Source organism: Ostrinia nubilalis, chromosome 10, assembly GCF_963855985.1.
Source record: "Ostrinia nubilalis chromosome 10, ilOstNubi1.1, whole genome shotgun sequence".
NCBI lineage: Eukaryota > Metazoa > Arthropoda > Insecta > Lepidoptera > Crambidae > Ostrinia > Ostrinia nubilalis.
Genome location: NC_087097.1, coordinates 14,753,196 through 14,778,431, shown reverse-complemented (window position 1 = coordinate 14,778,431; position 25,236 = coordinate 14,753,196). Strand labels below are relative to the sequence as shown.

At 37.1% G+C, this 25,236-nt stretch overlaps 1 protein-coding gene across 1 annotated transcript in view; it reads left to right on the top strand.

Annotated features, from left to right (window-relative positions):
- The first annotated feature begins 4,819 nt into the window (after positions 1 to 4,819).
- The window catches only part of LOC135075462 (CCR4-NOT transcription complex subunit 3-like), a 23,760-nt gene continuing 3,343 nt past the window's right edge, over positions 4,820 to 25,236 (top strand). The window contains exons 1-9 of the mRNA XM_063969902.1: positions 4,820 to 5,208; positions 5,583 to 5,815; positions 6,895 to 7,050; positions 8,125 to 8,304; positions 9,392 to 9,590; positions 15,661 to 15,761; positions 16,468 to 16,568; positions 19,023 to 19,120; positions 24,510 to 24,626. Of these exons, the coding sequence (XP_063825972.1) occupies positions 5,184 to 5,208; positions 5,583 to 5,815; positions 6,895 to 7,050; positions 8,125 to 8,304; positions 9,392 to 9,590; positions 15,661 to 15,761; positions 16,468 to 16,568; positions 19,023 to 19,120; positions 24,510 to 24,626 (1,210 nt within the window). The 5' untranslated portion in view covers positions 4,820 to 5,183. The remainder of the gene's footprint in view (positions 5,209 to 5,582; positions 5,816 to 6,894; positions 7,051 to 8,124; positions 8,305 to 9,391; positions 9,591 to 15,660; positions 15,762 to 16,467; positions 16,569 to 19,022; positions 19,121 to 24,509; positions 24,627 to 25,236) is intronic.

The following is a 25,236-nucleotide window of genomic DNA, read 5'->3' as shown; positions in this document are numbered from 1 at the left end:
ACTTGCCACCTAGGCGTGGGGCGGTTCAGCACACCACGCCCGTATAGCACCATGGTGTGAAATGCCCAAGTGTGGTAATAAACCTTTTCTATATCATCGTTTCAGCAAATGCAGACTGCTGGACATAAAAATTTCCCAAAATGCGTTACAAAGCTCGAATTCCTGCTTTTTTATAAAGACACAGCCAAACTGGCCCTTTCTCTATCTATAAAATATCTATATTGGAGTACAATTTAAATTGTTAAAATATTTTTCAATACTGACACCTTCTTTTCCTTTTAGTGAATGAAATCCACATAAAATTTTCAGAATATGAAAAAAGCATTTTATTAACCAAAATAGTGTTAAAATTTTACTGGGGCCTCTACAGTACCTACTTATTAAATATAATTTTAAATAAGTAAAATATTTGAACTAATACCGAGTACAAAGTACTGTCCGTGGGCGGCTAAAAACATAGTCACGATTGGCGAGGTGATAACTGGGACTTGTTTGAACGGGCAGGCCTTCATGCCTACTCCACCATTCGGCAAATATTATTGTAATATTTATTGAACATAAGCATAGCTGGGCACCGTTAATCAAATTGTTAACTTCGTTAATCGTTAAACCGTTAATAAAAAAATTAACTTCGTTAAACGTTAAAACGTTACATTTCGCAAGATTTAACGCAAGTTAACGTTAATCGTTAATCCGTTAACACATGATAATAAAAAAAAATTGTATGCAGGGTTCAAATAATTTCGAAAGCTTGTATCGCGCATGGAATTTATTCCTCTTTTATGTTTGCGCTACAAGCTTTCGAAATTATTTGCACCTTGCATAAGTACAATTATTTTTTTCGTTTTAGTACAACTGCATTTCAGAATAAAAGCTTGTTTTTAAGAAAGTTTTTTAATTATTATAATTTTTAGTAGTATCTCAATCTCAGAGCCTTGGTTCAATTACAATACAATTTAGCACCAAAGTGCTCGAAAAGACAAATCCAGCAAACCCAAACTCGATAAGTTTCCACCGTTTCGTTTAGGAATTCCTATGGCCACCTCCTGACTCTATCATTAGGACCCTGGACATCATCTAGTACTAAAGTGCTCGAAAAGACAAATCCAACGAACCCAAATTCGATGCGATGCCGCCATTTCATTTAAGAGTTCCTATGGCCACCTCATGACTCCATCATCAGACCAGCTCAATGGTACCATAACATTGCATTGTCATTGTATTTACATAAGTATACCAAATTTCAGCTCAATCGGTTGGGGAAAACTGGTCTTAAATTCAGTTGCAAGAGTTGTCCCACACATACTAAAACAAGTGTCGTTAGTGATCGGGTGGAAGCCCGAACGTACTTGTCAGAACGCGTTTTTCTAGCGTTTTTCAGCGTGCCTGCTGTATCTTTTTGGTAAATAGTAGGTACTGGATTAACGATTAACGGACTTAGGATAATTTAACGGAAGTTAACGAGTCCGTTAACATTTTTTAAAGTTAACTTAAAAGTTAATCCGTTAATAGAAATGTTAACTTCGTTAATTAACGATTAACGGATTAACGAGTTAATGCCCAGCTATGAACATAAGTAATATTAGAGGTGCTAGAAGAAAATTATTGAAATATAGACCTGAAACTTTTTAAACATCACACTATCTGCCGACATTTGCTGTATCGGCCACAGTTCCAGCTACCCATTTCCGTTTTTTCACTCGCTCTCATGAAATGGCGATTCTTGGCGATAGAACGAGACGACGACATGGCCGGCAATGGGCAGTTAAGGTTGCCGATAGTACAGTATGGTGTAAACTTTACATACAAAAACATCTAATAGGTATCTTTAGTGTGGTCGTTAATGTTGAAAATTACTAGCGACTACCCGTGGCTTTGCCTGTATTAAAAGGAACCGTTAGACGTCTATGGCGGGTCATAAACTCTGAAAGCAGGGTTTTATTACGGTGAATTAGTTTAACAACCACAACATAGAAAGGAAGGGTCAACTGAAATAGGTAGTTAGAGGTAGAGTAACTAAAATACATTTCCATCATTTAATAGATAGAGTTAAATCGTCAGTTCGTTCGTTTCAGCCAAATGACGTCCACTGCTGGACAAAGGCCTCCCCCATGGATTTCCACAACGCCCGGTCCTGCGCCGCCCGCATCCAGGCACCTCCCGTGACCTTTACCAGATCGTCGGTCCACCTAGGAGGCCTGCCCACATTACGTCTTTCTTTCGGCTCGTGTCGCCACTCGAGAACTTTTCTGCCCTAGCGGCCATCAGCTCTGCGAGCCATGTGCCCCGCACACTGCCACTTAATTTTAGCGATTCTGCGGGCTATGTCAGTCACTTTGGTCAAATAACTTCCATGATTGCCTACAGAAATATCCATCATCATTATGTCATTGTGTCATCCACTAAACGTAAACCTCACCCTGATTTTCAACCAGAAAATTGTAACAAATTGCTTTGGAAGCACTACAAATATTACAATCAAAGGAGCACCCAAAAGTACCGATTCAAAGGTGGAGGGAAATTGCTTATTACTTTATTCGATGAAAATATAGACGAGAGCACATCAAGCTTACACTGTGACATCTTGTGCAGTTGTAATAGGGGTTAATTTGCAACAAAAATGTAAAGCTTAATGTGATGTCCGTACCTCGCGTGCCGATCGTCCGTTATGTTTGAACCCGACCTTCAGTAGTACTTACTATTAGCTATTAGTTTACTATGCTTTAGCCATGTTAATGAGGAAATACCATGAACAATGGTTGATTGACAGCTGAAGCTGATGGGTCGCTCGAAATAAATCACTGAGAACCATGGCTATTATGAAATTCGATTGATTTTACGGCCGTTTCCGTCATAAATTAAACTGACCTACTTAATCTATCTTCGACTTTCAAGAAGTCCTACTAACGGAATACACCCTCTAGCTAGAGAACTGAAAGAAAAAGAGCAAGTCTGGCATTCCTGGACTGGACTGGATTCAAATTGATTTTAGCAATAGCAATTGATTATACCTATTGCAAAAAAAATGTACTTAATCTGTATGAATTCGTTCTGAACTTACAAATGAACATAAGCATAATAATATAAAGCGTCTTAGTACCTGCGCTTTCCCATAAAAACTAAATAGGTAGGCACACTGGCATAACACTTACGATGATTGTTATGGAGTCGCTGCTTGTATAAGAAATGAAATAATAATAAATAAGTACTAGCAGGTGGACAAGCAATTTGTGGGGCAAATCAACGATCAATATTCAACGCGTGTGGACTGTTTCAACTAATGTTTTGCTATTGTATGCAGTTGCTAATCGATCAATTCTTCTACACTTTCGCAAAAAGGATGCAGCTAAAATGTCTACGACATGGTCATAGTCTTTGTCTTTGGTTTTCAGTAGCACACCCGTAAATAATAGGTCGAGCCTACTGTTAAAAGTTGAAAGGTATCGGAGGTTGTGGGTTCAATTTCCGGATGGCACACATAAAAGTAATTTGATACCAGTTTGACTAGGACATTGCTATTGTGGTTGACTGGTAGAGAATGCCACTTGGCATTAGGTCCGCCACTGTACAGTGCTTACTTACAACAAGTATAAATAAATAAATTGTCCTATCCTAAAAGATAATAAAACTAGTTAGGGACAATGTTACACAACTCCCACGATAACGTTACAACATACCTAAATTTATCAAATTGTAAATCAAACCCTGGAGAACACTAGTATCAGGGGTCTATCTAACTACAACCACTAAATCAATGTGACTGACTAAGTACACACACTTGGGCATTTTTGCGGTAGCACCATCTTTCTAGCCACAAAAAATTACCACGTAACTCAAGTCCATAAAAAGCTAATTTTTATCCTAATGCTGCTGCTCATTCCTTCAAACAATCAGCATTATTTGGCTAGGACTTAGATTAATAATCTAAGGGCTAGGAGCTCTTTAAAAACACCTCTTACATAACCACTGTCCAGTAGGCCTTTGAAATCGGTCGTTTGGAACGAGACGGTCAATAAATCCGAGTCCCCGGTTTACGACCGTGTCGTTAAAATGATAACAAAGAGGTAATATAACTACTTTAATGACCCATTAACAAAACGAGATCACCCTGTAACAAAACATTTTAATTTCATTAACATTAATTCAAAAGAATACGCCTAAGCAAGTAAAGTAGGTAAATAAGACGCTGAATTTTATATTTAGTTGTAAGATTTTTGTTTGTGTGCCCAATAGTGTGAAAAAGAAGAAACCGTATAATTAATTTTCTAAAATAATCTCCTTGTGCGGAACCGCGGGATAATGCTAGTATTTAAAAAACATCACACGTTTATCCTGCCATCTAGTTTTATTAGGTATGTAGCTTGATGTATTTAATCCCAAATAGCGCCATCTCACGACATCTCAACGAACTAGGTGGAACGGTTTTGAGGTTATGGCAAAGACAATCATTTTGTTTTTTTTAAGGTGCAATCACATCATCGTCTTAATTCGACAAACCTTTGTTTGTGTTCATAATCATCCTTAATGTATTTTTTATAGGAAACAACCAATATTTATTTAAAACTTCTAGGTACTTTTACCAAATGAAAATTAAGAGACATTTATTACTTACTTTTTTTTTTTCTACAAGATAATTTCTTTCTATTCTAAACATCTTGGAAAACAAATGTTGTATCGAAACTTTATTTGAATTATTTTAGTATAATGATTCATTTGAAAATTCTATTGAATATTTTTGGAAAGTTTTGTTTTCCTACCTTCTAAAGTGGTTTACACATTATTATTTTCGCCACACATTTTTTGTCTATGCCTCATTCTATTATTTTTTTGCGCCTGCGCACTTGATGGTCTACGCGACATACATAAAATCATTTTGTGGAAAAATTTGAAGTTTGTTGTTATTAGTGACAACCTATAATTTATAATTATTTATGAAAGCTCCTTGCTAATTACCATTCCAGGCGTGAGGCTGGATAATTCTGTGTGATTCGCCCTGGATGCGTTCAGTCACAATTATTCAGTACGAACGAGCGGTGTACGGTAGCCATGGTAGCCATCTTGGAATCGAACAAAGCTTCAGATGTGTAGTTTGTCTGTTTATCAATAATTTTTGTGCATTTTATTGTAAATAGTTTGTATGTTTAGGATATGTACGGAACGTTCGTCCATATGTGTAAATAGCTATGGCAGCGACAAGGAAATTACAAGGTAACTTATCATGTTATCAGGTTAGAGATTGATTGACCCCAACCGATGTAGGTACGTGTTCTAGAGCATTATTGTCAGATTGACGAGTTCTCCACCTTGCTGGAGTCAATGATGATGGCCAGGCCGTTGTTTGGATGCGTCAAATAATGCTGTTGCTAGGAAATATCTCTTGTTTGTGTAATTTGTTATGAATATTGAATGATTGCGCTCTCATACGTGCTTTCACAGTATTCTTGGACATGCAGAAGGCTATTTCGAAACCCTATCTTGCTGCATCGATATTAGTACCGCGTCCACGCACAATGTTTGTCACGCGTGTTGTTGTCACAATAAGAACAGGTTTTTCTTGATCATTAATGCAATTATGTTTGCAGGTGAAATAGACAGGTGTTTAAAAAAAGTAACGGAAGGGGTAGAGACGTTTGAGGACATCTGGCAGAAGGTTCACAATGCTACAAATAGTAATCAGAAAGAGAAGTATGAGGCGGATCTCAAGAAAGAGATTAAGAAGCTTCAGAGGCTACGGGATCAGATCAAATCGTGGATCGCCTCCGGGGAGATTAAGGATAAGAGTACACTTTTAGAATATAGGAAACTAATAGAAACGGTGAGTAAATATCCAATTTGAAAGCAATAAGAAATCAATTAGATATCCATCAAATGTTTCCGATACAATTTTACTATGAATTGTTTACTTGTGGTATTATTGATAATCAACCAGAATGTTGATAACACACAAAAACATCTTAATTAGTTTTTACATTTATTAATTTTACATTTTGATAAAACCAGTTAAATAAACTTAATAAGGTATTTTTCAGAGCATTTACCATGTTATTACCTTTACTATGTAATTAGTAGTGTGAGAGTGCTCATTAACTTTTTGCCCATAATCAATTCAGAATTCATTGAATATCGTTGAATAAATAATCTAATTTTTCTTGATAATTCTGTCACTGTTTCTTTCTGCTATGGATTGTTAACTATAGCTAATTTATGATCTATTAGCATTTCAAAATGAATAATTTTCTTATTGGGCAAATCACGTAAGGAAACCTTTTAGTGTTAATGTAATAATCATAGTTTGCTAAGACTACCATTTATCCGGTATTTTAAGATGTTTTCCTCTTCCTTGCATTCTTATTTGATTCATATACTTAACCAATAGTGTGTATTTTATGTTTATTTCACTGTGCTTATAGAAAATGCATTTTATCCCTCATGAATCTAAAATTATCACAATAACAATAGGCTGGTTGCTGATAATTACTAGGTTAATTTATCTCAGTGGAAATAATGTGTTATTGTATGTTCTTGATCAAGTAAACTAGGCACACATTCAGCTTGTATTTCCTCAAACCTGAAATACAACTTTGTTGACATAAACAACATATTTTGTGCTAGATAAATTGTAGTTTTGTTTAGGCACAAAATTTATGCAGAATACTCATACATATTGTTCCAATAATGCCTTATTAATACTAAATATCAATGTATAACTACTTTCCTGCTCTTTATAATTTTAAAAAACATTCTTGTTTTGTAAATAATATGCAGAAAAGATTCCTATGTGTGTCATACCTACTGTTCCACCACATGTGGTAAACTACACATAAAATACTATTTGTTTTGTTACTCATTTACAATAATTTATGCCATTTTTCTAACAGAAAGTTGTTGTTTCAGCAAATGGAGAGATTTAAAGTAGTTGAACGAGAGACAAAAACAAAGGCATACTCTAAAGAAGGGTTAGGGGCGGCACAAAAGCTAGACCCGGCTCAAAAAGAAAGAGAGGAAATGTCTGCGTGGCTGGTCTCGTCTATCGATGCACTTAATTTACAGGTGAGACGCTAAATAATATAGTATGTACCACTTGACCGAGCATAAATACTAACGGACACTGTAAAAGCTCGGGGTAAAGCCTTATTTGCTAATTTAAAATGTATGAAGTATGCCAAGTGCGGAGCCCTCTATTTGATGTTTGGCAGAAAGTCGTTCAAGGGCTTAGTCATACCTGATAAATAAGCAAATATGTGAATTTTTACATTGAATTGCATTCAGTACAAGTTACAAGAATCTGTAACTGGGTTCATTGCACCGGGGCTGTGTAAAATTCTATGAATTTAGGTGCATTGTATTATTTGTCAGAGTATATTACTGACTAAATTATCGTTTTATTCTTCTGGAAAGGCAAGATGCACTAATCATGTGAACCTAACATTCTGACCTATAGGCGACAGTAATAGATACCTCATAGAGGGTACTCTCATAAAATTACCAATTTTCCACACCAATATATTTTGTAGTGTAGGCAGGCCTTCCTCGGTGAACCGACAATTTCACGAATATCGTAGGACGCACCTGGATGCGGGTAGCGCAAGACCAGTCGTTAGGGAAATCCTTAGGGGAAGCCTTTGTCCTATAACGAACGACTTGACCAAAACGACGACTTTTTTATGTAAAGAATATTTTTAACTAGCGGCCGCCCGCGACTTCGTACGCGTAGATCCCGTTTTACCCCCTTAGGGGTAGAGTTTTGTAAAATCCCGTCTAAGTGAGCACCTACGTTCTAAATGGAAGCCCCATGCAAACTTTGAGACACCTAGCACTTGTAGTTTCCGAGATTTCGTGATGAGTGAGTGAGAAGCTGAAGAGTTAGTTTGTATGTTTACTTGAACACGCTAATCTCCGGAACTACTGGTCCGATTTGAAAAATTCTTTCAGTGTTAGATAGCCCATTTATCGAAAAAGGCTATAGGCTATACAACATCACGCTGCTATCAATAAGAGCAGAGCAACAATAAAAAATGTTGCGATAATGGGTTTTTACGCGTACGAAGTCGCAGGCATAGCTAGTAGATATAGATTTGTATTGCACTATTATAGTCCCACTAACCTTTCATTATTTTGTTGCAGGTTGATCAATTTGAGTCTGAAATAGAGTCAATGGTAGTTGGTAAGAAAAAACGACTGGATAAGGAAAAGCAAGATCGTATGGAGGAGCTGAAACTCAAGCTCGAAAAGCACAGGTTTCACATAAAGAAGCTGGAGACCTTGCTCCGAATGCTTGACAACATGTCTGTAGAAGTCGAACAGGTCTGTCCTAGAAACGATTCCTATATACAACAAGTAAATATGAAATTGAGTATTGTAATTTATATTTAACTTCATATATGTTATGTAATGCTGTGGTAGACAACATCTTTTATTATAAAAAATATTACATTGAGCTTATTAGATAGATAGAATATGTAGACTATTGATAGTAAAAAGATAGCTACTCATACCTATGATATAGGTTGATCATGCTTGCCATCAATAATCTGTGATGGCAGATATCAAGTATTTTGCAAACATAGATTCAGATTAACCATCAATTGAAATCATCCATACATTACACAGCGGATGCCATTTCATTTTATAAAAGATGTTGTTTATCAGTGTGCAAAATGCATGTTTATGTTTCATGAAAAATACCTAATTTCACTACCATAAAAAATGAGGTCCGTGCCTCGTAGAATGTTTAAAAACACGACTGCTAAGGTCGATAAGGTTGCTTCCGTTCTTTGTGCGCCCGGTGATATTATGGCAATAATTTTCTAAAGTAGTTTCCTACTCATAACTCTCAATATATGTTTCTCTTGTTAAAACTAATATAATTAATTTATAATTACTATCAGTCCACGTGATATGCACTAAAACAATGATGCGCGTTTGAAAATGCGTCCCAGATAACTGTCGATCTCTCTCTTTTATTATACCGTAAGAGCGAGAGGTGATTACAACTACTTCATTCAAATCCCATTTTTATCAGCTTGCACTTGCACCTGAGTCCTATCTTTTTATTATTGTCTGGAAACAGCTGTAGTCATTCTGTTGTGTTTATCACTTGGTGTTGTGCTCTGCAACGGTGTAGGAAGTCGTAATATTGTGTTGTAGTAGTTCTATATATTCTAATATTTGTGTGAGTAGAAATAGTATTAAAATATCTATTAATTGGATAATTTACTAAGATTATATTCGCTTAGTTCCTTCATAGAGGCATGAGGCATGTAAATGATAACAAATTAAAAAAATATTAATAATATTAAACAACTATCCCATCATCATCACTAGTTTGTGTGTCCTAGATGTGTGATCGTTACTCTACGGAGTCATTCAAGATTGATCTGTTTTGTTCCAGATACGAAGGATAAAAGAGGATGTCGAATATTATATAGACTCGTCTCTAGAGCCAGGCTTCGAGGAGAATGAGTACATATACGATGATATTCGAGGGTTAGACGAGATTGAACTGAGCGGCGTGGGCTTGCCTTCGTCTGCTACCACGGATAGTAATAATAGTAACGATTCTGGAGGATCGCCCACTAGTATGCTATCAGGTGAGCATTTTGCTAATCAAAAATGTTTACCCTAGGCGCAGACCACCTATTTTTAGTTGGCCGATAGTTGGGCCCGATTCTAATTTGTATGAAGAATCGGCCGATACCAAATCGGTGTAATGTGCGCACTCTCATACATCTCCATACTGATTAACAGCCGGGGTTAGGCTTAGCCTAACCGCAGACTACAGACGATAGTTGGGTCAGGCTTTTCCCCGCAGGGTAGGTATGCGATTCAACGCATTTTTTCCCCGTAAAAAAAAAGGCTTTTAATCAGTATGGACGTGTATGAAAGTGCGCACATTGCACCGATTTGGTATCGGCGGATTCTTCATACAAATTAAATCGGCCAACTAAAAGTCGGTGGCCTGCGCCTAGGCTTAAGAGCAGTGTATGTATTTCATACAATACTATTCTAATTAGAAGATAAACTTTAAAGACTACTCATCAAAAGGCAAATAGAAAAAAACATTACCTACCTATACAGATTTCTACAATCTGTGTGGTAAACAGACCATGGCATCCACATGCATCGATCGATATCGATAGTCTGTGGGAAGATGCATTAAAATGTCCAATAAATAACCCATTGATGATTTTATTTTAGTTGTAAACATGCGAATCTAAATGCGTAACCCACAACCCGTCTAAGCAGCGCGGGAGGGTTGGCCAAATCCTTCCTTTCGCCTCTGGTCATTTAGAGATACAACCCGGTCTTTACTTACGAGCAAAAGTATGGAATCACCATCTTGTGTTTTGTTCCCAACGATCTGAAGAACTTAATGACTATTTATGCATCTATTTTTTTTTTTTTTTTTTAATTTATTTAGGAAAACAAACAACTGAACAATACATATTTTTTCTTAAGATAGTTCAATAAATATACAGACTAATTGGACAGTCAACACCGTTATCCTAGTTTAATAAAATGAACATGCAATGTACGCACCCTACAGATACTTAATAAATTACCACTACTAATAACATAAATGCGAAAGTGTCAACAAAACGCAAAGGCCACATGGAACTTCATGATACCTTACAGAACCAACTGTAAACGATCTGCGGCAAACAAGAGAGTACCAACACTGAATCGGACAACAACAATGAAACCCCACGCATTCAAGTGTCTAATCTGTTTCTCTAGTTTTCAAATTCTAGTCACATTAAGTAATTTTATCGTAATCGTAAGCATGCATATTACAGACCCACTCCAAAGTTTTAGTACACAAAATAATAATAATTAAAGTTTTTCAATAATTCGCTTTTTGAATGCGCTCGGCGTTAAGGAAAACATATCCTCCTCATAAAGGTAATGATTATACAACGACATCATTCTGTAAAACGGCGCACGTTGTCCTGCATTAGTTTGTGTGTTTTTTAAATAAAAGAGCTTATGCGGACGCATACTACGTATTCTCTCAGAGCGGCTCGGAATTTGGTAATATATACCATTTGTTAACTGACAACAATCAAAGGAATTATGAATGATTTTATATAGGGTCATTGAACCAAGCATGATCCTGCGTGTCTGGAGACTTTGCAAAGAGTATCTATTTAATGAGTCACTATACGAACATTTTGGCAGCCGGCATTTGTAATTAACTCTTCTTAAAAACTTTCTTTGGACCGCCTCGATCAATTCATTATATTTATTATAATGAGGATTCCAGATAGTGGTGGCATATTCCAGTTGCGGCCTCACAAGACTCTTAAGCAAATGTAAATAGGTGCTCGGTTTTTTGAAGTTACAGCTTATACGCATAATGAACCCATACATTTTGTAAGCCCTGCTGACAATTTTGGCTATATGGTTATCAAGATGAAGTTCAGAATCAAGTAATACACCAAGATCACGGATGTTTTGAACTTTCTCTAAGGTGGTATTGCCAAGAGAATAAGTAAAGTTAGTAACATTAAGTTTTTTTGTGAATGTTATGGACTTGCACTTTTCAATACTAAGATGTAATTTATTTAGTCCACAATATTCAACAAGACGATTCAAATCTGCCTGAAGGCTAAGACAATCATCTGAGTTATAAATTTTTTTAAAAACTTTTAGATCATCTGCATATAACAGAAACTCGCAATTTTTAAAGCATTGATCTATGTCATTTATAAATATTACAAACAGCAGCGGCCCAAGAATGGAGCCCTGCGGAACGCCAGACGTAACCACACTGCTACCAGAACTGTAACCCCTGACAACCACTCTCTGAGTCCTATTATCCACATATGACCGGAACCAACGCAAGAGGTCCCCCCTAATTCCGTTAAAGGCCAACTTTTGAAGGAGAATTTCGTGGTCAACCTTGTCGAAGGCCTTGCAAAAGTCTGTATAAATGGCGTCAACTTGAACGCGCTGATCCATACTCTCAAACAAAAAGTTGCTAAAAATCAATAAATTCGACTCAGTTGATCTTTGCTTGACAAATCCATGTTGCTGTCGTAAGATAATAGTATGTAACTGAGGATAAATGGCGTTGTGGACGAGCCTTTCCAAGACCTTCGCCAAGACCGACAAAAGAGAAATAGGACGGTAGTTTTTTACATTATTTTTGGACCCATTTTTATGAATAGGAGTAATGTTAGCACTTTTCCAGGCCTGCGGTACAGTGGCTTCGTTCATGCATTTATTAAAAAGTATGACTAATGGGACAGATATATTTTCGGCCGTAAATTTGAAGAATATAGGGGGAATATTATCTGGTCCATGTCCTTTACTAATATCTAATGCCTTTAATATATTAATTATTTCTTGTCGTGAGAAGGTAACATCCGACAATCTGAAGTTACTGTTACAATTTTCTGCATGCAATGAGTCAATATTAAAGCCATTTAAGGAACTGGGCTCAAAGACGGAGCCAAAGAAATCATTAAAAAGGTTACAGATTAGTTCGGGATCATCAGCCTTTGTGTCGTTAAAATTCATGACCTCAGGTACACCACCAACTTCGTTAAACTTGTGAACATATGACCAGAAAGCTTTAATGTCAGATCGTATACTTTCCTCCACAGTCTTTATATAATTATCGAAACATTGTTTGGCATTATCTTTAAACCTGCGACGGTAAAGGGAGAAAATCTCATAGTCAGATAGGTTACCATATTTCTTCCACTGAATCCACGCCTTTTCCTTATTTTTAAAGATATGTATGAGTGGACGACTAAACCATACTGGAAATTCTCTAGACTTCACTGGCCTTGAAGGAATGTTTTTAGCAATAATTTGATATATATGCTCATAGAATAAATTAACAGCTTCCTCAGCCGGCAGAGAATCAAGTAAATTATGCCAATCAATAGCCATGATATCAGTGTTTATTGCATGGTAATCGCCTTCAATAAATCTATATCTTGGGGCTTTATTTTCTTTTATAGATGTATGATTTAGATTAAGTTGTGCAGCTACCGAAAAGGGTGGGTGATGACTATCGATTGGTACCAGCGGACTATGAACAGTCTCTACAGTACATTCTATCGCATTTGAAATAAATAGATCCAAAACATTCCCACTGCTATTTTTGTTAATATTGAATTGATATGATCGAAGGTATGACAAAAAGTTAATAATGCAATAATCAATCTCACCACTATCTTTAGTTAGCACAGGAATCGCACTTGAGTCACTGTTTAATTTCCATTGAAGAGATGGCATATTAAAATCACCAATAACATAAAAATTATCTATATAGCTCTGTGAGACGGAGCTTTCTACGGCATTGAAAAAATTCTTATAAGTCTGCAAAGACTGGCGGGGGGGTATGTAACCGGCACATATTGTATGAAAGCGGTTGTTTGTGCACGATGGTATTCTTAAGAGAATATAATCAATGTTAGGTGACAGGGTGTGGGAGACGGATTCGCCGGTACTTCCCTGACCCATTTCACATCGGCGAGCTGAGAGCCCGCGGCGCACGGCCACCAGTACACCGCCACCATCCTTTTTACCAGTCGCCTCGAGGTCGCGATCACAACGAAAAACTGTATACCGATTATCAATTATTGATGCATCGACTATGGAGGATATAAGCCAGGTCTCGGTTAAAATTATAATGTCGTAGGACTCAGATAAAACGTTCATAAAAAATAAATTTAGCTTTGTGCGTAATCCCCTACAATTCTGGTAGTAAAATGATAACTTATTAGTCATTTTGCAAATAACTATCCTTAAGTATTAAATTTCTTGTGCAATAATAAATTGAAAATGTGTTCTTGCTTACAATCACAACAAATAACATAATATTGCAATAAAAAATTAGAATCTGAAATGCTGACGCATCATTGAGATAAGATTGATTTAATAACATGCAGTCCGAGTAAAATCCATTTCTTTCTTTGCAGTATAATATGTGTAAAAAATCAATCAAAGCAGTCATAACCCCAACGATATACTTCGAAAGAATGAACAATGAATCATTACCTTTTAAAATTATTAAAAACGCACTTGGTACAAAAACATTGATAATAATAATAATATGTTTTGTAAGGAAAAATGTATACGAGTACAGCACTATGGTACTTTTTAAAACATTCATATTTAATGCTATGTAAGAGTGTATCATTATTTTCAATAATAAATTGCATAACTGTAAATCTGGTATACTATTTAGAAACAAATTAATGTGTAAAAACACGAAAATGGAGTATTTAACGTATTCAGAGTGAGTGGGACAATAAAAGCAGGTACTTACGACAAATGAATATTGGAATCTTATACGAAGTTTCACAGTTGGGTCCGAGTGACACTTATTTTTCACTTTATAAAAACAGTTATCAGATTTGTATAAACACATTTCGCAATAATTTCTTATTAATAACTTAATCAGCATAACATAAAACGACACGGAGGTACACTGATAATTATCGCCGCACGGACGAGTTCCTGCACGGACAGCGCAAAACAACAGACCAATGCAACACACAGAGAGAGCACTTGATGTACCACATAACTTAAGATTTTTAGGTAACTTTACATAAAAAAATAGTAATAATAATTCACAAATAAAGTGTAACAGTGTCATTAAATTATTATTTTGCTTCTTTTTTAATTTTTTGTAAATCTTCTTGACGACGAACTGCAAAAGCCGGCGAAGTATCGTTTTCACGCACCAAGATGACTCCGCGTTTGACCCAGCAGTACTTAAAACCACAGTTTTTGGCTGCCAGCCTTGCCTCACGAAACAATTGTTTGTTCTTTAAAATTAAGTGCTCATTTAGATATATTTTTTGTGGTGGGCCTGCCATGTTGAGCTGATCCGAAGTGACACCCTTAGCCAGCCTGACTGCCGCTAACAAATTATCACGTATAATTGTGCTATGTAGCTTTACGATAACATTCCTTGGCCGTTTGCCACTCTTATCGACCATCTTATCTATGGTATCAAGTTAAAGTTTTTAATGTAACCTTTAAACTGGTACCATTTTTAATTAAATCTTCATAGTCGTTTAGCTACAAAGATTACTCAAAACGAATGGGGTGATTCCTTCCCTTGGCTCGCGAGTGTAGTAAACTGCGCACCTCGTCGGAATGCGATTCCCTCGCACTCACCCGCACACCTCCTCGCATTCGCCTCGTCCGTACCAGAGCGTCGATGTGACGTCACGGGAACTAAGTGCGGAGTCAACTTGACCGGGCAGTAATTTACTAAGGATCATCATCATCATCATCTCAGCCATAGGACGTCCACTGCTGAACATAGGCCTCCCCCAATGCTTTCCATGTTACCCGGTTGGTAGCGGCCTGCGTCCAGCGCTTTCCTGCTACCTTTATGATGTCGTCGGTCCACCTTGTGGGTTTTCCGGTACGCGGCCTCCACTCCAGAACCTTGCTGCCCCATCGGCCGTCAGTTCTGCGTACTATGTGCCCTGCCCATTGCCACTTAAGCTTGCTAATCCGTCGGGCTATGTCAGCGACTTGAGTTCGTTTACGGATCTCCTCATTTCTGATTCGATCTCGTAAAGAAACACCGAGCATAGCCCTCTCCATAGCACGCTGTGCAACTTTGAGCTTCCAAGGTTACGGTTACAAGGTTACAGAAGATGATGATAATGTGAAATTTGTTTCCAGGTACAACAAGTCCAATCACGTCGCCAGCGCTAGAAGTCCACAATCACTCAACAGACTCCATAGACGTAGAAAAGAAAAAGAAAGAGGAAGTCATTGCGAAAGTGAGTGTACACCCGTCTCGCTCGCTCATCATTCCATTACACCTCAGTTTACCATCAAACTTCAATTTTAATGTTGACTGTAGTTATGTGGAGTGTTGATGTGGATAATTTTCAAAATTTTATACCCTACATCGGTTAATTTTGGGTTCGTTTTTCTCTATTCAGTAATAATAATAACGCACTTTATAAATCTGTTCAATCATAAATAACAAAAGATAAGCTGTGACGTGGCATTGTTTACGTCTTTCGTGGCGTATAGTATTTTATTTTTGCCCTGACTAAAAATACCTTGATAATGATGACCTGACCTTTACTGTAATTAAGTTGGTATGTCCGTTGACTCTCATATTATTATTTTCTATAATATTTTAGTTGATTAGTCTAATTAATATTGACATTTGACCACAGCCACAGTTGCAATTCTTTAAAATGGAATGAAAAACATTTTTTTATCAATCACAATCCTTTCAATACCTCAACTTCAAATTTGCGCAATTACTCTGTAAAACGTATCGGTATTTGAGGCTATATCCATCTCTTTCTAACGCTTAATACTAGTGCGGGCGAAAGAGATAGCCGAGACTACCAGCAACTCTTGCAAATCAGACTGGCATTTAGTTTTTCAACGTAGATTTCTTCTATAAATCCCAAACGAACCCGAAACTAATCCGTTTCACCATAGTAAATGATGTTTGTTGTATTGCAGCCGGTTAAGCCGATGGCGCTTCGGGCCGCCACGGCGGTGGTCGGCAATAGCTCGCCTAACGTTAGTTCCTTGCTCAATAACTCCGCAGCATCGACCAATAGGTCAGTCCACTGGCAGTTATCAATCTTATTTACGAGAACAATTTCCAATTGTCGCGTGGGAGAAAATTTTGTGATGTTTTGGACACGTTTTGCTATAGTTTTCTGAGGCTCACGGCTTCATAGTACTAGGTTTAACACTCATAGAAGCGCGCAGCTAGGAACGCTCAATTAGCTGCTAAAGTCCGGTCGCCGAGCACATAGAATTTCGTCTAATGACCCCAAGCTACCCATCCTTATCGCTCGCGAGTAATTATATTGCTCTCGCGCTCGCACACTCACTGCGGCCGCCCGTCGCACAGTCGCGACAGTAATATAATTTACGCGAGCGATACGGATGGGTGAGTAGCTTGGGGTCATTGGACGAAATTCTATCTGCTCGGCGACCGCACTTTACCAATCATTTTAAAAGTATGTTATTCACAATATTACATGGCACGCAAGGCGCACAGTTTTGTTAAATGACCCGTCGTCTTATACAATTATTGCAGTTTTTGAGCACACTACTAATTACTCGCGTTCCTATCTGTGCTCTTCCATAAGTGTAAAATGAACAATACATACTGACTCGTATTCGGTTGCGGTATGCGGTGGGGGAAGGGAAATGGGAGTGTCCAATAGGCCACGCCTCCCGTGACCACCTCCCCACGGCTATTACTGCTGAATGCGACTTTATGTAATGGTAATAGGGTTTACAAGTTAAAACTGTTTTCTAATGACAAAGCAGTAACAGATAATAAGTAACGCTTAGTTTTTCTGAAAGAGAATAATTTGCTTTTGCGTATACCCAGGCTTATTATGGATTTAGTAAAGTCCATAATATTTTGGTATGAAAAAGTATGTCTTGCATTAGCTTTTGGGCTTAGTGGGTTCGTTTTTGCATGTAACCATCGATTTGAAAACTTCCAATTGGAATTTTAAATTATAAATAACTTTAAAAAATTGTTTGTAACTGGAAGTTTATTAAGAAAAGTCACTGGGTGAGGGTTTACTACATCTAACCAAAATCATCATGGAATTTTCTCATATTTTTCTAATAAATAAAACATTAGAAATTGTTCTTGACAATCTAAAATTTATTTCGATCTGTAATATATCCACATTTTAAATGGAAGTAAAATGATTGTCATCATCTTGCTTCCATTTGTACTGCACGTCTTTTTGTTTTATCGCATGATAACTTTGCTATTTTCACGTTTTCCATACTTCAATTGAAACTCAAAATATTGAAATTGAAGTAGATTTCTGCATTCATTTCATTTTTATCGATTATTTTTATTCATCAACGCTTTACAAGACTGTTTGATCGTATGTTATTGTTGGTGCAATGACTTGGCAATAAAATAACTTTTGTCTATGAATTCTATGTAACCTTGCTGAAGTCACAATGGGTTATAAAATAGCTATTCATTGAATTAACTATATTAAACCTGGCGGAACCTGTGTAAAGCAGAATCCGCGCATGGATGTCCGCATACTGAAGCTGTTTTGTGGAAAAACGTAGAACACCGTTCCGATGCTGACAGTGACCTGAGTTTCTTGCGCTGCTTCTCAGCACTGGCCTATTTTTGTCCCGAAGCAGTGAAAGGGAAGTAACACTGGGACGTGTAAAAGCTCTTTTTAAAAGCCTACTTATAAAAAAATAGTTTTATGAGTTGTGTAGGCCATCCGGCTTGTGGTGTTCTTCATTTTTCCAAAAAACAGATGCGTACGTGGAGGTCCGCTACACGCAGTGGTGGGACTTAGAACCGCTTTCACGTAAAGCGTCAGAAGCGCGACAGCAGCGAACGCTTGCCTTCACATTGTAGGCGCTGTCGTATATTATGAAATTATCAGCAGCCCGACTGTTGCGTGTTTATCGTGTTGCTAAAGTCGCCTAAGAGCGCTTTCACATTAAGGCGTTAGTAGCGCGACTGCAGCGTGGCAGAGGCGTTTTTATAATGTGAAGGCATGCCTCCGCTGTCACATAGTATGAAATTTTCGGCAGCGCGTCAGTCGCGCGTTTGTCGTGCTGCTAAATCGCCTAAATGTGAAAGCGCTCTTGAAGTCAATGATCGAATACAAAGTTCCAATAGTTAAACGACCCCACCAGAATTACCCAAGTCATTGAATAAACCTTACTAGACCAAAACGATCAAGCATTCTTCCCGACCGTATCACCAGAGTAAATACAAATGAGTAGGTCATCTTCATAGAAACGCACCGAGCGCGGTTTGTATGTGAGCGCGCCAATACGTATGCCGCGCGCACGCACCCACTGACAAAATTCGGCGCACCCACAAATACATAATCCCCGCTAAATTTTGTCAGTGTATATGAGCGCGCCGCATACGCATTGGCGCGCTCACATACAAACCGCGCTCGGTACGTTTCTATGAAGATGACCTACTCATTTGTATTTACTCTGGTATCACCGTCGCCCGCGAAGCTCACAGTCTCATGTAACTATCGTTACAGCATAAGCAACTCGGGGCTTTCGGGCGCGTCGACGCCCAGCAAGCAGCCACCGCCCAGCCCGCCGCACGCGCCGCATGTCCGGCAGCCTAACAACACTGGTGAGTTATAAACTGTGATGTGTGGCCAATGAGGGCTATCATTTTAGCGCTCACCAGTTAGCGCCACTGTAGATTAAGCTCCTGTCACTTGCTAAAGCCTGGTCCGTGAGCACGTAGAATTTTGTCCAATGACCACAAGCCACCCATCTTTATCGCTCGCGCGTAATTAGGTTACTGTCGCGCTCGCACACTCACTGCGGGCGCCCGTCGCGCAGTCGCGACAGCAATATAATTACGCGCGAGCGATAAGGATGGGCTTGGGGTCATTGGACAAAATTCTACGTGCTCACGGACCAGGCTTTAGTAGCGAAGACAGTGGCACCAACTGGTGAGCGCTAAAGTGGTAGGAGGACTATCGCATTTGCACTCATCAAGATGGCGCCACTGTAGAGTAAGGTCCTGTCAATCGCCAGGGGTGCCAACTGTTAAGTATAAAAACGATAGCCCTCATTGGCCGTGATCCATAGCTGTCAACAATCCTCAATCAGTAGTCCTAGAATGCGCGCTATTTTCTATGTTATATGGTTTTCTGATAAAAAAATTAGATTTTATCACGCCGCGTATCCTAGTCCGACAGGCTCATGAACCACACTAGGATCTGTGATTAGTACTTGGTAACTGGTTGGAAGCTTTGAAGAAGAATGTAATTTTATTTGAAGCAACATATTCTGGAAAGTTTCTTCTTACTAAAACTGACGTAATGGCTATCATCGTACGAGTACTTTAGTATTTGCACGTCATTGACGCCCAGTGAAATTATACTTTTTAAACTAACCCAAAAATAACCCAGTACAAAAACAAAATAGAATAACGTTCGAAAACGTAGTCGATCGGCTAATCGCATAAACAAACACGTTAATTAGCGAACACTATCAAATCCGCCAGGCAGATAACGTTACGGCGCATTGTTTACAAAATAAACCGCGTTATCAGCCAGTGAATGGAGCGACATTCGCCAGTCGTCACGACAACGAATGAGCCATTGGCGCCAATCCAAAGTTTTACAAACCGCGGGCTTGGCGCCGCGCCAGCGCGACATGGCGACTCAGTCTCAGTCACGCCAGGCTGTATGTGCGGACGACCTGCGTCTAACTTTAGAGGGAAACCAGAAAAACAACAATGCTTTCCCGCCCAAATGACGGATAAAATATGGACGATGGTAAAGAAAACTGAACGTTGAGTGTGCATGAGTTTTACAAGTTTTTTCCATGGCGTACGAATACGAAATGATCCGGTATGTGTTGTTGTTGCGTAGTTCCTTGTTTTTATACATTCCTCGCTAAGTTCAATGCTGATTATGTAATTAACGTTTGAAGGACAGCGATGCGGATTGTTTGTTGTGGAATGTTTACTTTGAAAAAAAAAAGGAGAATTCTATTGTTTGTGTGTGGTCACGTGACATGTGACGTTGTTTGACAAATGTTCGCGCGGCAACAAAGGGTTTGCATCGCTGGAAACTTATCTGACCTAGTTAATTGTTGGCGTAAACAACAGAATATTGCAAATTGTTGTATATTTACAGCGTAGGTCACGTAAGTTTGTATTTTCATGTTGTAACTAATAATTTAATATGGTTGTTATTGTTTTATCAATAAAATCAGCTGAAATAAACTCAAACGATTTATTTCCCGATGAAAGAAAGTTTAAAAATAAAATCCAAGACAAAACGTGAGTCACGGACGATGACGTTTAGTGCATTCGCGCGTAATTGACTCAAATCCAAACAACTGAGTCAATTCATACACAACTTTGGTTTGAAGAGGAAACGATTTAACACTGTTATTTATTTTCATCTTCCTCATTACCACGTTCTTTACGTTTATGATGCTATATTTATGTCAAGAATGAATATTGTGTAATTAATACATAATTGTAGTAATCGTACTAATATTATAAATGCGAAATTTAGAGGTCTGGATGGATGTTTGTTACTCTTTCATGAAAAAACTACTGAACTGATTTTGATGAAACTACAGTATTATTCTTTATAACCCAGAATAACATATAGGCTATAATTTATGACGATCTGTGACAAACTAAATTTCACGCGGGTGAAGGCGCGGACAAAAGCTAGTATTTAATCAATATTCTTGGGCGCTTTACACAGAACCATCTATTATAGCCCTTAAACTAAACAAAGCTCGTCCTATGACATAGTAGTAAGTAACATACAAACATACTAAAGCCACCTTTTTATTTTTTTTCAAAAAATGTATTTAAGTATGTTTGTATCCGTTTTCTAATACGCACAGTACAAGCTTTGCTTAGTTTGGGGCTACAGGCGTAGTGTAAAATGTTTTAGGATATTTATTTATTATTACTTGTAAATAAATTCATGCATATAATGCCTACTGATATAATTAAATAAAAATACTGTCTCGCTTCGAGCACAAAACACCCAAAACCACATCCTTATCCGTTCTGCGGTTTTTACACAAGAGCAAGCGACATGCAAATTTTTCACACATGTCCTAAACAGTTGCTGTCGCGTATTAAATTACTTTAAAGTGTAAACTATCCTCTGCGGTCAATAACGTGGGCAAGTCAATGACATGTCGATACCTCTGGGCTCAAAGGTCGTAAAGGACAAAATACCGAAAATGAGTTTTTTATACAGTTGTACTCAGAATTTCATTCTCTATCGATCTGTATATTTAGTTTGTCGAAATTCTCAAAAAAAGTGCCTTTACGACCCATCATATTTGATGAGCTAAACAGAATTCATCGTGAAAATTGGGATGTAAATACCATTTGATTTTTTAGTACAGTTAACATGGTAGTAAAGAACAAGTAAACACAAATTTTTGGGCGTATAATATACATGTAGTATAATCTATTGTCCTTTACAACCTAAAATTTTCATACCAAAGTAAAGTAATTTGTCCTTTACGCCCTTAGATTATCTAAACCAATATTTCAAAAATCTACAAAGAAAGGACATTATAACAACTGAGTAGGTCAATTTTATAGACGTTTCTTATTGTATTTAAGTATGTGCGTTTAGAACAAACGAAAGAAAAAATCATCAAAAATATGTAATAAAACTATTTTAGAGTGTAAAGTTTATGTGATTTGTACATATAAAATGATGACATCTATCCACATCGGGTAAAGTAATAATGATTTTTTATTATTTCTCATATTTGAAGAAACTAGGTATTTGTCAGGTAAAAGATAATTATAAGATGATTTAAGAAAATGAAAACATGCCATAAAATTACATATTACCTAATTAAGTTAGGATAGTCATCATACAAATTTAAAAAATGAAAAAACTAGATGAGAAAAAGAAGTCACCTTACTGTAGAACCATAAGGTGTCATTATTACCCGACTACCGATATGTTTTGTATGCATAAATCACACAAATGCTACACTTTACAATTGTTTTTAATGATTTCCTAGGAATTTTGACTAACGCCCTTGGTCAAAACTTTTGAGTTTTGACTGTAACAATTATAATAAATAAGTATAGTTTCTAAAGTTTTTGGATCAGCTAATAAAGTATAACTAGTAGGAAAAATATTTATGCTTAACATGGGAAAATATAGTGTCAGTTGAGACTTAATGTACTAAAAAGCGTGAATGCACTTTTTTTCGAAGTTATATTTTTATATTAAAAATAATTGGCTTTTAAAAACGATATTGTGTAGGAGTAAGTGGATGAACTTTACTGGAATGAAAAATTTCCTACTTGTAATCTTACTTACCAAATATTTCTACTTTTGTACCAAGTACAATAACATAATTTCAAGCTATTATGAATAACAATGTTTAATCTATTTAGAATTTAGAATAATTATCGTTTGGTTTTCGTTTGTCCCTAATAATTCTATCCTATCTGCATTATCATAAGGTCAACTGGTTGACAGACTGCCCTATGGAATTAAGTCCGCCATTTGTAGTTTTTCGAAACAATAATAATGATTAAATAAATAAATAAAATTAAATTGGTTTCGGCTTTTCGTATAAAGTAGACATTATTAATATGAAGTTTTATTTAAAAGCGTCATAATGTTTATTTTTTGTATTTGCTCTTGTATCGGAAATGGTATCTTCTAGTTCGAAGATATCAAAACTTCTGCTTGCTTAAATAATAGTTTTATAAATTGTGTGCATTAAATTATGAAGCTTCGAAAAATCATTTTATTTCAATTAAAATATCATAATTCATTAAAATATGTAAAGAAATAGTATATTACATATCAAATACCATAAAACATTAAATATTTAAGCTAAATTATCAATTTACCCTTGCATAATACCTTACTTGGGTGTTCCGTTACGACCTATGAAAACTTATAAAACTATGTAAATTGTTATTTATTACCTTGGTTTTGTAGGTTTGTAAAATAAAAATAGACTTACGACCTGAGTAACTTGCCTAGGACGTATATTTGAGGGGCGTAAAGGACTTTTTATTGTAATTTTGAGGGCGTAAAGGAAATCTATCTCAGTAAATACAGCCCTAGTCCAGTTTTTCAATAACTCTTCGGAAAATGCTGTGAATTCTAAGCACTTTCTTCTTAGGTCATATTTTAGTAGCTCAAAAAACAAAAAAGTTACTGTCGAATATAAAAATAAAAAATCGTTTTTTGCTTCTGAAAAGTCGTACTTTGTCCTTTACGACCTTTGAGCCCAGAGGTATCGATGTGTACTACTAATGTGACTCACTCCCCTTGCGGGTTGGCTATATAAAGTTGATGACGGTATGTCAAGCTACGCAATTTGTCGTCGTATGTAGTTGAAATAACGGCGATATTGTAAAAATATTTAGATTTATGGGCTTTTGTGCAAATGTTTGTCTCGAAGCGCTGGTAGGGTAAAAAAAGAATGAGACAAGTGTAGGCTCCTTAAGAGCATTTGACGATTTGTAAGTACTAATTTAATTAGTCTATACAAACAAAGATAATTTTGATTTGATTTGACTGTATATTTACTACTAGAGTAAGGAAAACTCCAGCTTTACTTTAGAATCTAACATGCTAGGTTATTTAATTAAACTCTTATGTTTCGAAAGCCTGGTCCGTGAGCACGTAGAATTTTGTCCAATGACCCCAAGCCACCCATCCTTATCGCTCGCGCGTAATTATGTTGCTGTCGCGACTGTGCGACGGGCGCCCGTAGTGAGTGTGCGAGCGCGACAGCAACATAATTACGCGCTAGCGATAAGGATGGGTAGCTTGGGGTCATTGGACAAAATTCTACGTGCTCACAGACCAGGCTTTAGTATTTTAAGTTTTTTTTTCAATTATTTATTTGAACCATAAAATAAGTTATAAGAATCGCCATCTTTTGTAAATCGTTTTTTTTTTGCAATAACCATTCACAGCAATATGCATAAATAAATAAATATGTACTAATATGCCAATTTGTAATCCAAACTTAAGAAACCTACAACCCGGTCGAGTCTACTGCGCACCTCGCCGGAATGCGACTCTCCCTCGCACTCTCCCGCACGTCTCCCCGCGTTCGTACCAGTGTCGATGTGACGTCACGGCCCCCAGGTGCGTAGTTAACTCGTCCGGGTTTTAATCTGTTGTTTGGTGTCTAACGATCCGAAAGGCTTTGGTTCTTCTCACCAGAGGTGGAATTGTGTAAAGCAATCGTAATCATTTGACATTTCATAATGTACGATAAAGTCAGTTATCGTTTGACAGAATAATCGTACGTTATGAACTGTCAAATGATAACGATTGCTTTACACACTAGGCTAGATGACAAAATTTCAATTATTTGTCCGTCAGATAGATAATTAGAAAATATTAGACTTATATTTTTTATTTTCTTTCATAATTAAATAATAAGTGCTACATCGAGTTGAAATGGCGCGATACGTCACACTTGAGTAGAATTTTTACTCAAAAGTGACGTCACGCGACATTTCAACTCAATATAATACTGTTGTTGTGTAATTATTGGATTATGGAAAAAAATAAAAAATATGAGTAACATTATCTAATTATCTGTCTGACGGACTCAATAGAATTTCGATTTAATTACCCAGTCATCATCCCTATTCCACCTCTGATTGGCAATATTTTTGAGCCTCTTTTCGCGCGAATTTAAATGCAATTTTCACGATCCATTTACGACTGGGCGCGTTTGTTGTTGCAG